General features: G+C 39.4%; 1 protein-coding gene across 2 annotated transcripts in view; it reads left to right on the forward strand.

Moving 5' to 3' along the window:
- The window catches only part of gabra3 (gamma-aminobutyric acid type A receptor subunit alpha3), an 82,878-nt gene that overhangs the window by 16,331 nt on the left and 51,799 nt on the right, over nt 1-14,748 (forward strand). For both annotated transcript variants that reach the window (XM_069539649.1, XM_020085711.2), the window contains exon 2: nt 10,378-10,484. In XM_069539649.1, coding sequence (XP_069395750.1) covers nt 10,399-10,484 — 86 coding nt within the window. In that variant the 5' untranslated portion in view covers nt 10,378-10,398. The remainder of the gene's footprint in view (nt 1-10,377; nt 10,485-14,748) is intronic.

A 14,748-nucleotide genomic window follows, 5' to 3' on the forward strand; every position in this document is an offset into this window, starting at 1 on the left:
TGGAGAGGAGAGTCATTTTTAAGAGTCTGACAATGTTCTGCTCTGGTTATTTTGCCTTAAAGCTTCTGTATAATGTAGGAGTCACTGTCATATTAAGTGTAATCCAACTCCAATATCCCTATTTGCACTTTTATCTAAAAGATACGAGTCCCGTTCAATTTCCTTTGCTTAAATTCTGCGTGATTATTAACTGTAAATGAAAACTCAGATGCTTTCTTCTGTGAGAATGTTTTGTTTGTGGAGGCAGCTGCAGAAACGTTAACAGCCACACATGTTGCCAACTCCAACTCCCACTGTAATAAAATTGTTTTTTTACATTTCTCTGCAAGTGGATCAGTTTTGAATTTTGCATGAATGAGAGAAAGAAAAGAACAACTTTTTACTCTTACGGCTGCAGTTAACATTTATTCACTGCAGTGTGTGCGAACCTAACATCTCAAGCAAGACATGATCTCCCCTATATTCTCTGTTACATGGAAACATGCTCATGCTGCACAGTCACAGGTTTTGTTCAAGGTTGTATGTTTTCAGAGCACAGCTCTCCACCTTAATTAGAATGCATCATGAGCACTGAGTTAGTGTATCTCTCTTCTCATTCCATTCCTTCTCATTGTAAGCCAGTTTGGTTACCCCTGCTAATGGGCAAAGACTTTGTTCCAGCTGTAATCATAATCCATTGAGGAGATGCAGAACTTGTCACAGTCTGAACAGAGATATTAATTTCCGCTCCATGTGGGACCCCGCTCTGCCGGCCATGTAATGCTATCAGCTTTGAAGGAATCTTGTCTGGTTAAGCCTCATACAAATGTGGGTCTGACATCCATTTTCTTGCTTAGAAGTGCTGGGAGGAAGTGTCTTTTCAGAATAAAAGCATATGTGGGTCACTTTTGATGCAAATTATTAATCAACTATATTAATATAACTAATAGTTTCAAAAAATGTTTGTATGTGGCTTGTATATCTTGAGAACCATTCCTCTTTTTTGGCTTAACACTTAGCATGTAAATTGCTAAGGGCCCAAGGAAGAGCAGTATTGAATTTGATGTAATTTGGACAGACAGTACTTTCAATATATCAATAAACTATGCATAAACAGGCGACCAGCAGCTGCTGGGACTCATCGACATCAATGTCATTGTTGATCCCAACAAGATGGTTCACAACTGATTCTCCAGTTTAGGATTCTGTAGACTGAGTCCTACAGTCGGTCTGTACTATCACGGTTCAATTACACTTTTACAGTTTCAGAATGAAAGCTGCAACCAGCCTCACCACAGACCAAACAAACTGCCTATTCCAAACAGGCATGTTAAGAATGGGCACTGCACTAGTAGTCTTTAAAGAAAAGATGACTTATTCTACCTGTACTTAATAATCTAAAATAATAATAACTGTTGAGTATTTAAACCCAAAGGAATCAAATGCTGCATGTATAGTATCAGTCACTGTGCACTTACAGTGGCAATAGATTAGTCTTTTGTTATTACATATTAGCATGCACTATATCTTAGTGTTAGAACAACTGCTGATTATGTCATTGTTCCATTTTCTATTTAATTACTTATAGTGGTAAAAGTGTGTGAGCAAAAAATAAGCTTAATGACTTTAGTCCCATTCACATATGATGCATTTTCACCTTTAACTCTAAAAGAGGCTCTAAGACTGCAGAATTTGTATTTCTTACAGTTATTGCTCATTTGTGGCCGATTTACTTTGCTGCCCTTATGTGAAACGCTACTATCTGGGAGGAGAATATAAAGATGTACCAACTTGGCCATTAAGAGAATGCTAAAGGATAAAGAGTGCAAGGTCTGCAGTCAGCAGTGTTCGTTGAGTTTCAAACAGTGTAACGAGACCTGGGGTGATATGTGTGCACAGGTGGTGAGTGCTAGAGAAGGTATTGCTCTTCACCAAGAATCCCTGATGAACTCTGACGGATTTTGCCCACGAGGCAGGTGCCCTTCTCCCAGGTTTCAGCCGCTTTCCAGTGTTTTTTCATTTCGTGGCTGTAGTGACTTGTGTGCAGATCGGGAGCTGTTTGGTCTTCTCTGTGTGAACTTGTAGTCACACTGATTTACATTATTATTCTGATCAGATCTCTTCCTCCCAGAAGTGAAATGGGTTTTATTGCTGGCAAAATCACCCCATTAAGTTAATAATTATGTCTTATTCTAGTGTGGAAACAAATCTTAGGTATTTTCTCAGTTCCACTCTTCAAATTAGAATTATTTTAAGAATGAGAACTGATTAAAACCTTATGGAAGATATTCTTGACTAATGGTTTGTGCTCTATCGAATATGGACTGTCTTTAATCATCAGGATTATTGTGTCAACACTGTTCATCGAGCTCTGTTGGTATCAGTGTCTGAGGACGCACTCCAGTCGTTTCTGTATTGTATACTTTACAGATTTGATAAATGTTTATCAAATATTGTAGATCCAGCAGTATCTATAGAGAATAACCCAGCTGTGTATGGTGTGTGCAAACATGCTCAACTGGGTTAACACAATACAGTAGATCTTATTCATTTGGAGCTCGACAGGTGTGTACTGTTGATGGCTTATTGAGATATTGAATCAAGGTGTTTAACAAATCATTTTTTTTCAGACACAGAAGGAACTGAATTCTGCTCCCTCACTTTTACATGGGAAATGAACCAGAACGTCCCTCAGTGGAGCACGTACCTTCGCCAAGGTCCAACAGTCCCCTAATTTCAGTCAAGCTGCACCAAATTGCAAACCCTCATAGAAATCAGTTCCCTAAATGTGTCTGATTTTTTTCGTTCATGCATAATTCCCTATATCGCAAATATTATAGAAAGTGACAAACAAATTCGGGATCTGCCTCCTGATCAGGATCCTAAACGACATCCTTCCACCAAGTTCTGCTCTGTTGGTTTTGTGCAATCTTGCTTAAAATCAAACTAACCAATGAGCAAACAGACAGGGGTGAAAACATCCTTAGCAGAGGTAAAAATGGGGGAAATATATCATGCAGGCCAGGGCGCACTGGGGACATTGCCTCAGCAGCAAGATGATGTGAAAACCGAGTTGACATGTGGATGTGTTTAAACATCCCAGGACCTGCAGGAGTTTGCTCTTCTCTGCTGTCTCTTTTGTTGTTTCATCACTCGTCTCCAGTCTGCTGCTGCCCAGCCTTGATGAGAGGTTAAGCCCCCGAACGTCTCGTCTTGTCAAGTATCAAGTCGTCGTCAGCGTCACCCACAAGTACACTTTTTGTGGTTGTGTTTCATTTTACTTTTTGAAATAAAAAGGGTTTGAGCATCTTGCAGATATTAAAATATAACTCTTTGCAGGGCTGGGACAGTGTTTTACTTTGAACCACTTTGGCCTCCTTTCAGAAACCATATTCATGTCATGTAAATTTACATACACACACAGCAAGAAAAGTCCAAATCTGTCACTGTAAAAATAACTCCATCTGGTATAGTTTTCTATTAATTCCTTTATGCTAATAAACAGCTCCTGTGCGTCTACAGGTTTAGCACAGTTTTTCACCCCTGAATGTGAAGTCAGTGGAGAGTACGCTTCAAAGTAGCCTAGATCTCGGCCAAACCAGCCAGTGAGAGGACTTATTACTTTGACTGCCAAGTCTAGGACTTATAAAAACATTTATCAAGTCACTTCACCTTAAATTCAGAGGAGATCCAATATGTTTAGCTTTGATTAAACTGGACCATCAGGGCCACTTGGGCTTTTTCACTCTAGTTTTATAGTTCTTTCCAGTTCTTTGTTTGTGTACTTACTCCGAGCATTAATTAGCTAAGCCTTGGCACAGCAAGAGGAAATTGACAGCATGCAATTTATCCTTCCTCTGCCCTAAAAACAGCAACAGCTTATTGCCATGTAGTGCTGTGTTCATTATGGATCCTTGGTACTTTCATTACATGTCTGTGAGGAAGAAACCGAAATTTTGACAAATTATCACTGCACTAATACAACCGTGAAGGGCCCCAGAGGAAACAGTTTTGCCCGGAAACTTGGTGGATTGATTGTTTGGTAGTGATACAGCGTATAATGATCATAACAACACACATGCCCACAGTCCCAAAACAGAAAGAAAGTGTCCTCACTCATTTACTGGTCCACCTGTGGTTCCCAACCTGTTTGGCCAGACACACATATCCAATCACACTAATTACCTCAGCCACAGAGGTTATGTTTTCACCCCTGTCCTTTTGATTGTCTGTAAGCAAGGTTTCACTAAAACTACTGGACGGATTACCACGAAACTTGGTGGAAGAAATCAGGATCGGGATCAGGGGGCGGATCCATTTTTTTAATCACTTTCTTTAACATTGGCATTTGTTGACATTTTCACTGATTTCCCAGGGAATAATTCATGGATCTTGATGAAAAAAGGCACATTCATCTATGAGTGTGTGAAATTTGGTGCAGCTTGATTGAATTCAAGGGCACTGCTGGGCCGAGGCAGAGGTAAGCGCTCTACTTTGTGCCGTTCTGATGTTACACTAGATGTTATTTAACACTATTAATTATATATATTGTGTATACTATTTCTAGGGAGATTGAGAGGCTTGACATTGTTACTAACTGCAACCATCTATCCATACAGTGAATCCAACACTGAAGCTATTTCATTTATATTATTTCTTTTAGAAAGGTCTGTTAACCTTATTTTTAGTCATCTATTTTAATTGTTTATATCTATTAACTATACTTCAAGCTACGTTATTCCAATTGCTTATCCATTAGCTTTATTTTGAGAAATTTTAATTATTTATCCATTACTTTAAGCTATTTCATCATCTCATTTTTGGTTGTCTATTTCATTCATACTAAAACCAACCAATATAATATAATTCCTTTTGCTGTTTATCTATTCCATTCCTTTTTTTATCCCTGGTTGGAAGCCACTGATCTCCAGACATTTCAACTGATTTAAGTGTCAGTGTGGCAACATAAAACTTGTTATGTTAAATAGAAATGACTGAACTACGACATGCGATTATATACTGGATGCAATAATGTGTTTTATACCAATATTTCAAATGAAACGTGAGATCATTTTGAAATCCTTTTTACGCATTTAGTTAAATAATGAACTGCAAAGATCACTGTTCGATGCTCAGAGCATGACCGTCACATCAAACAGTAGTGACAGGATTTAGGTCTATTTTTAGTTAACAGCCACTTGGATTACATGGCTATAGAGCTGTGTCCTAAATTCAACAATTACTGCAGTCGACAGTGTTTATTGGCTGATGAGGTCTCTTCCTTGACATTCTTGGGTGCACATTAAATGCAGGAGTGGGATTTATGTTTGTTCCATGAAGCTGTATGATATTACAGTTTGAGCTTGTATCTGTTGTCTCTAATAGGGAACTGCCGTGTCTTGTTTTAACACATTCTCTGTATTGTTCAGGAGCATACTTGTCCAGTCAGATTACTCAGCTAATTTGAATCAAAGGTGTTTGAAGCCTTTTAATTCTGTAAAGTGATTGCATTACTCATCGCATATGCTTTTTACACCACGGACAAAAAGCTTACTGACAGTAGAACTGAAAACAAATGCTGGAAGAGCAGGAAATGGAGAGCTCTTTAGGTCTACTGTCACCTTAGGCGAGCTATTTTTAATTTGCCAACAAAAGCGCATCTATTTCTATTTTTCCTTCATTCTTGTTGCATGTTTGAAGCACAATCTGAGCCTGGGGACTGCTGAGCCCCTGGTTTGTGTGACAGGTACTGGTGAGTCGGGTGCAGAATTGTAGACAGCGGCCGGCAGCCAGTCATTTAATGCCTGTTTGTCTTATTTTTATGAAAAGCACTTGTAAGATTTGCTTTCCTGATGATTTTTTACACTGGCCCTAATTGGTGCTTGTGTTTAACAAACATGAAGAGAACAGAATAAAGATGATATAGATGAAGTTTATAGACTGAGTAATGAGAATAATTAGATCTTTACTTTTTCCTCTTTAGTCCTTTGAAACGCAACTGTTTTTGTTTACTGAGCACATCATTACACCAGTATGTGCTGTGTCTCTTTAATGAGAACTCATCCTCCCTCTCAACTACAACAAAGTACAAACTGCTTTAACCTGAGGGCAAAGAAGAATGAAAGTATTTCAAAAGATTTGCTCATACTGGACATTCAGCGCCTTAAAAATGATACAGACACAATAATGATCCCCATCTAAGTGGAAATAATATAAATCGGAGGCAATATATCTGGAAATTAGTAATGCAATTTGCAGACAGACAATATAAGAAGGGGAAATGATACCTCCATCTCCAGAGGGCATCCTGCAGTTTGTAATGGGGAAAATAACGCTTCAGATAATGAATAACAATTCAGAATGAATTCTAGCCAGTTTACAAAATGTAGAGAAAGAATTATAGTTGCAAACACTGATGTCTAATATGACACAGGGTTCTCACCACACTCATTTTGCAATAGCAGCCCCCCACTGCAAAATTATTACCACAGTTGCTTCAGGATTAGGGCAGACACACATTATAGGCCTGGTATCTTCGTACCCTGTCGTATGTTCTCCCTCCACACTCCCCATTCACCTAACACTAACAATAAACACCAACACTAATCAGAAGTTATTAGGATCTGTACAGTACTTGTACTGTTTCCTTTTGGTTTGGTTTGATTTGCTCTAGAGTTTGTGAGACAAGTATTCAAACACATTGAAAAAAACACACACATCACAAGACACAGACTCCAGTGCAATCTGGATTCACAATACGACACCATCGATTAATAAGTAAATAAACGTGATTGTCAGCAGACACACACACGCTGTGTTACTTTAACTTCATCGCTGCAGAAGCGACGCCCTGCTGATCCAGCAACAATTATATTAACACAACAGGTTATTATAAAGATCAGCTCTACGTGTGAGTAATTAGAAAATAGCAGCGGAGCAGAATAACTTGTTGACCAGCACAGAGTAAGGCAGTGGAGCAGCCAAAGGGGGCCAGGAGGAGCCACCCTGATACAGTTAAGGCTATATTCAGAGTTTTTGTTCCTTTAAGGTTGCCCCTGGTGCTAACGAAACCTGGAAGAAACACTGTCAAATGAGCTAAAAGAAGGGGAAAAAGCTCTTGGAACTGCAGTATGTTTGTGTTTACCAGCATTTATTGAGCCTGGAAAGATTGGTTTAATTTAACACAGCCTGGAACTTGGCCTTCCCTTGAGCATGAGACATCTGTTCATAAGGAGATTTTGCTCTAAATGTTGCCACTCAACTCAGTTTTTTAAGGGGTGTTGGGTGAATGCATGTAGAACAACCAGGTTATTCTTGATTTCTGGTTGAGATATCCAGGTCAGGTTACATGGAAAATGTTTGCTTGTGTGGGGCCGTCATTATTTCTGTCCATGTTACAGAAGCAACCCACAGGAGTAATTCTCAGTCAGAGATGGAAGGTGGGTGGATGGGTGGATCTTATATTTATGGCCAGAAGGACTCAAGTCACAGGTCAACAGAGATGTCTGTAAACATCTGTACATCAATAACATCTTGTGGCTCTTGGATTTATGATGCAAAATAGACCATACATATTGACTCTTGTCATGTACCTTGTTAGCGTTAGTGTCCATATTGAGTGAAGCCAGTGCCTCTTGATCTCCACCTGCTGGCTAGCTGCAGAATAGGTTATAAACTGACATGTTAGTGGAAAGGACATGCACCAAACTAAAAAGTCCAAGTACACATCAAATACATTTTTCTCAAAGATAGTTTATCAGTTGCAGTAGTTCTTATCACACTGATGTATGTTAAAGTGCTTAACGATGCCATGAAAATGGGGTGAAAGGTCACGGTTGACAACTGAGACCGACTCGTGATTGGTCGAGTGCGTGCGTGGCACTACTTTTATTGCTATAGCTCAGACTCTGGCTCCAAGATGTTAGCACAACATTTGTATCTAGAATAGTTTGGTTTCATTTCATTTCAGTGGGAGGAAGTGGTGAAAATAGTCCAGCTCTTTTGGCCTTGCAACTTCTTCAGACTGAAACCTTTCTCCATTACATCAGCTGGGAACAGCTGTTACATCTGATGCATACACAGAAGGCAAGGCTTGTACTGATGCTGAATGTCACATGTTATTCATTAAAACTTAGTTTCTCCTACTGTTGCTCCCCACAATAATCTAAAATACAAACCGCTAGAAACTCTGCAACCCTGGGTCATCACACATAACAAATTTTCAAATAATCGTCTGCTAAGTCAGAAGTCTTTGGCTCACACTCCTCGCTGCCTGGATCAAGACTTATGTTCTTCATTTAACTCGGTGCTGAACTACAATCAATATTAAAATGGCTTCTGGACAGTGTTTTCATCTCAGAGCCTTCACAACTGTGCCATACGTGATTGGTCACAGGCTGGGGCACTATTACTGCAGCCTCCTATTAGGCTGAAGTGTATCTTTATGTCCACTCATTTGTTTACTCCTCGTGCGATGATCGGTGTTCTGCAGGAACACAGGGAGCACACTGTTTGAGTGTTTGATCTCGTCTCTGTATTGTTCGATAAAGCAGGGATGAGTCTCACAAAAGCACAATGAAAGCCTTTCAAGTGCGACACAGCTGCTGCACGTGTGCATGCTCAAGTGGCCACGTAAGCGCGATCCCTCAGTCATTTACAGATATTGCCTTCCTCTCCCTGATCTTGCTAGGTATTGTTTTTTTTTTCTTTATTCTTTTTTTTCCAGGGAGCACTCAATAGCAGACATGCCAATTTCTGAGCGCATGTATTTTTAATGAGGTAATTTAGTCTTTCTGTAAACTGCAAGACTGCAACCTCCTCATAATAATAATCAATAAGTACAGTGTCAGAAATAGGCAACATCCAGAGAGTGCCAATATAGAGGAGGGAAACTACATGTGTGCATTTGTATAATGTTTGTGTCAGAGCTTTATATTTATTTTCTTGGTTTTGGTTTGGGGATATTTAAAATGGGTTGTTTAATATTTAATGTATCCAGTTTGTGTAGCACCACAGGCATATCCTCATGCCTGTGATGGTAGTAGTTATAGGTATACATTAGCTAGGGCTGGTATAATAAAAACATGATAATGAGGCTGGCTGAGCATCACAGTATATTTAAAAAATAAACTTTTTTCATGGGACAAAAGTGCAATATCCTCCCCTTCATTTCTTATAACGAACCCATATAGAACTACTTTAGAAAAAAAACTACCTAAAAAGGAAATCAATGAAGGGTTTCTTATGTGTTAACCACAAATCTTATTGATTTCATCACCAAAAAAACCAAGTTGGAGATAAAATAAGGAACTGCTTTGCATTTACTAATTATTCCAGGCACTCTTATTTCTGAATCAAGAGCTACTGATTAAACAGACCTAATTTCTAAATTTTAGATTGAACAAAAGTAGATTGATAATAGAAACAATATAGAATCCTCATTTATCAGTATATTAGAAGTCAGAAGAGAGACGGCAGAACTGTTGGGACTAACTAAGGCTTAAGCACCGTCCATCGCATACATAATGAATATGAATCAGGTCTGATGTCTTGCTTACTATGGGAATATTTTCCTGACTGTCACAAATAAAACCATTGATATAACTTTTGTAAGCTGACCTGTTAACCAGGCTTGTTTAGGATCTAGGACTCAGAGGGGACTGGGAAACATTATAAGCAAAGTTAATTACTGTCAGAAAATGATGCTCGTCTACTGCTCAGTGAGAGAACAGCTGTGTTTGAGGCTGCTCTATCCATAAGCTCTAGTTTTCCATATTAGGTGATATGGGTTTGTGCGCGAAGTGATACATATAAATGAAGCTTTGAGTACCTGTAGTTAATGCGGAGGTGCTGATGATGAAGTGTGTGTATTCCAGCATCATGACTGAATTCAAGATTTATACATGTGTTCTTTTTCAGTTATGACTGAAACGAATTAGTAAAAGAAGTTCAATGTCATCATTCGTTTAATTGATGTATTTGTTTTTCAAAGGGTTTAACCTGAGCCAGAACTAACAGCAATGAAAGCAATCATCACTTCATACATTTATAGCAGCATAAAGCTGTTGAAATCCATCACTTCTCTGAATCAGTATCGATCAATGAGTATTGTGTTGTGCTTCTGACTTCTTGTGTGATTGTGATGACAAAAAATGAAACCTCTATGCATATCCAAGTCAACTTTCCCCTTTTTTCTATGAGCCACATTTCATTTTACAATTAGATCTTTTCAAAGCAGTGTTGTGTACCATCATTGAATTTGAAATGAAGAATTAGAAATAAAGTATATTCAATATGTTGGTCATTTGATGTCCATCACCTCTGTGATTATCTGTCACTATAAACATATTGAGATCAATTGTTTCAAGCCACTGAGCAGCTGTCCTCTTATTTCCACAGGAGTCTTCTGTTTATACTGAAATGGCTGCTGCACTTTGGAAGCCCAAATCTCTGGACTTGGGTTTGTGGCTCTGTCTCCTGCTCCTCAACCTCCTTCCTCATGTCAGGTACCGCAACACACTACCTCTCTCCACCTCTGCTGGGTGTTAACTGTCTTCCCTCCCCCTGTTTCATTCCCTCAACTCCGCCTCTGCTGTTGATGTTCTTGTGATGTGTTTTGTATTATACACCTTCATTAATCAGGCTCACTGCTGTGGCAGACACTGCGATCACACTATGAGAAGCAAAAGTTCATCTATATTGCAAGGAGAGGAAAAGCACGACTTGTTTTTATGATCGCAGGGTGAGAAAGTCCCAGCAGTGACTGTCAGTCTGTCGAAAAAAATAACCAAACCTTGAAAATGGTCTTGGTCGATAAAATTAAATAAACTGCAAAATTCTTAGGAAAATCTTTATCTTTATCACTGACCTGTGACATAAAGTACATTCTTTGTGTTTTCTCCAATCTCAAGGACTTCCCAGACAGCACTATGTCTTTCACATTTTTCAGACTTTTTGGACAGGGATTAAAATAGAGCCCATGCCACCTTGTCCTACATAAGGTCTAAAAAAAAAATACAGCATCAAGGCAAAATAAAGTGAACATATCCACCCATCGTCTCTGCACCAGTCTCAATTTCACTGACTGGTGAATTAATTTGCATTGTGCAGCACACCACAGCCATGATTCTCCATTCACAGCATTTTCAATCCTGCATCTTGTGCACATTTATTTCCAGTCCTTGTGTTATAGTCAGCAAAAAGAAGAAGCTCCAGCATGTACAAGCCATTCTAATCACACTGCTCGTGAGTTCAAGTGAAGAGATTGCACAGGTTGCCATGTTAGCATTGTTGATAAGGTAAGGTGTTGTGGCAGGGAGATGCAGCGGCGTGAAAAATTACTTTTTAAGATTTTTGCACGCTATAGGAAAGGCTCCCTGCACCAGGTAGGAAGCAGACCGGGGAAGGAAATCAGAAGAGTATGACAGGGATTAGCCCAGTTTGCTTTGTCATGGTGCCACTTGGCTCTCTGTGCTTATTAGGAGCACACAGTGCTTGTAATTACATATATTAAATAGAAATGTGGAGCCAGGGGAAGGTGCAGGCCAAACCTGGCAAGAGCTTATGGAATTATTTTTTTGTATGTTAGGTCTGTGCCTTACTCTTTGTTCTTAGTATATATAGTTAACCAAGAACACTTAGGTGCAGTTTGACAGCTTCATCCACATACATATATCTTGAATACCATCGGTGTGGGGCTGGTTTTCATTGTTTGGGATAAAACCCATAGTTCCAGGGAAAGGAAATCGTACTGCTACAGTGGCCCCATGCAAAAAGTCAGTGCAGATGTTGGTGTCCCAGTTTAGTGACTTGACTGAGCCTTGACCTCAAACCCTTGCAACACCTTTAGGATGAAATGAGCTCATGCAAAGTACTTTGAATGATCTCTTGCAATTATACACTGTAATTTTAATGTAATTGTAATAAATATAGCAAAATAAGTAAGATAGCAGCCCTATCATCCAACCACACTAATGCTGTTGGGGCTGAATGGGAGCAGACCCCTGCAGCCACATACTCCGAAGTTTTGTGGGAAATGTTCCCGGAAAAGTGGAGCCTATTGTCGTAGTTTTTGGGATAAGGTTCAAGGCTTAGGTGTCCACATCAAGTGACAGGAGAGTGGAAGAGGTGTATAGAGCGAAACATGGTGAACTGCATTAGCATATGACTACCAGTCAGCTCTTCGATCAGGGCAGATTTCTACTATATTTTTACAAAGTTCGAAGAAATTGACCTTGAGCTTTGATCACAAAATTATTATTTGTCCAAATAAACATTTGAACCAAAGTTGGAAGATATACAGTACCCCTGGGCATTCTTGAGATATCGCATTCACAAGGCATGATAATTTGCTTTGTGAAGAGAGGGCACAGTTGACCTTGTCTTGTGACCACCACATTCTCATCAGCTCATCATTGAGTCCGAGTGAACATTTGTGCAAAATTTGAAGACATTTCCTTTCGGTCTTCTTGAGATATCACATCTTGTCAAGCTGACTCACTGCAGACTCTGATCTAGATAAACTCAGCGTGAAGGTCGTACTTATTTCTATAATGAATAGATAATATGTAAAACCTGCTCATTCAAGATGGACAACACCATGAGTGACAAACCACTGCCCAGACTCTTGCTGCTGCCTTGTCAAATAAGTAATTTAATATATTCAATGTTAAAATGTGTCATTGATTCGATGACGCCATAAAGAAGATTGACGATAGAATTAATGGAATTAGTACTCTGGCTGTTAATGAATGAAAATATGGAAAATCGATAGATGTGATGAGAGCAGCAGTTAATAATAGAAATGTATGAAGTCTTGACACATACGGGAACGAGAAACTGTCATAGTGCTCTTTTCAGCAGGGCTCAATTCATTATGCATGGACCTAACACAGCAAGTGACAAGGATTTTCGCAAATGTTAATCTTTCTGCTTAAACATGATGTTGTGCACATATGCAATCCTTGCACAGCAGTCTTTGCTTCGCACTTTGTACTCAGTTGAACTTGGGCTGCTGTAAATCAGGCTTCACGTTAGTTTATTTGAGGAAAACATTTGTGTTTGCTGCCTCACAATAAATTCAAAACAAAGATGAAATTTGCATCCGAAGGTGACAGGCCATCAAAAATACAAGTTTAGAAATAAGATCGTTAGCATGCACAAGCTCCCAGAATATCTAAATATCAGCAGAGCCGTTTCTCTCCGAGACCTGCCACCTCCCTGATGCCTGCTGATGCTATCAGCAGCCTCCAAATCGGCTTTACTACAGTTGAGGAAGGAGACTTTCCTAATGGATTCAGGTGTAACAGACAAATCCTCTTTATAAGGGTCTGTCATTCTGCACGTCACCAAATTTTCTCATTTCCCGCACACTGGGAGACGAGGCATGATTAAGCTATTATTCCCAAGAATCCATGAATTACATGTAAATGAGGGGGAAGTGTTTTTCTTCACCTAGCGAATGTCTTCCATTTCGTCAGCTCTCCTTCCTCCCAGCCCCCACTACTCCAGTCGACACTTAACAAGCACGGACAGTCAGGCCATCTTGTTGTCTATTGTGTTTGAAATCTTTTGCCAGGCTGCTGGCTGACGTGGCACATAATCAATAGCTTTAAGCATGAGAGTGCTATATGTACACTTTGCCAATGGATAGGCTCTTAAGTTGCCCAGCCTCTACTCGCCTTCTCACCCCGTCTCGCATGAATTATTCACAGCGTGGCAGAGAGGGTCATCACTTTGAGATGTGACCCGGTCAACAGATAACATTCCGTTTCTGTAGCGTTGTCAAGGTTAATGTGTCACAGGTCCAGACAAGAGTAATGTATTCATGGCTGAGCCACTTTGCTGATTGAATGAGCAAGCAAATAGTTTTTTCTTGGAATGCAGAAAAAAGAAAGTCAAAGGTTCACTGGGCGTGACGAATGTTAAATTATGAATCAATATATGCCTTCTGCTTTTCATAACTGACAACAATAGAACAGTTACCCGATGTGCTTTTAATCAAAATTGTTTCAAATGAAGTGGCCCGTCAGTGGTGAGGGTGACAGAGCAGCAAAACCATCATCTATTGACCAATTCCAGAAATCTATCTGTCTGTGGTTCACATATCTATAGAACCACTCATGTTATCAGCTTCACACTTGACATGAGTATTGTTAAGGGCCCAAAGAAGTTCACTTTCAAATTCAATTGATAAAATTAGAATGAACAGCTGTTTGGGCAGCTTCAGGGTTCTGTTGACTGAGTTCTGCATCAGGTCTTTACTTACCATGGCTCCATTACTGCAGGTCACATTTAGTTTCAGAAAGGAAGCTGTAACGAGCATCAGGCAAAAATTAATTGATTAATTAATTAAATTGTGCAATGACTGTTTAACCGGTCTGGTTCCTTGTGTCTCACCTGGTGCGTAAAATTATAACTCATGACTGACTTCTTAATTATTTCCATTGATCTGTTTTTTAATTATAGTATATAACAATAGTTTCTGTCAAATCCTGTTCATATATAATGACTGGTAAGTTTGGGAAGAAACTCTCCCGCAGCTTGATTTCCTAAAGAAAGTGCACACAAGTTGTCAACAACTGGAGAAATGTTGCTCAGTGGTGCCATGTGAATCCAGCATCCATCCACCAACTCAAATTCTTTATACGTTTAATTGATCTGTGCTCTAATAAGTTTTGAGTTTCAGTCAATTTCCTATTGATATAACAAGTCTGCGGTCAATGATTATCAAAGTTACCATTAGTGGACATTCTCAGCAGGCATACATCA

This window comes from Paralichthys olivaceus, chromosome 15 (genome assembly GCF_024713975.1).
Source record: "Paralichthys olivaceus isolate ysfri-2021 chromosome 15, ASM2471397v2, whole genome shotgun sequence".
In the NCBI taxonomy this organism is placed as follows: domain Eukaryota; kingdom Metazoa; phylum Chordata; class Actinopteri; order Pleuronectiformes; family Paralichthyidae; genus Paralichthys; species Paralichthys olivaceus.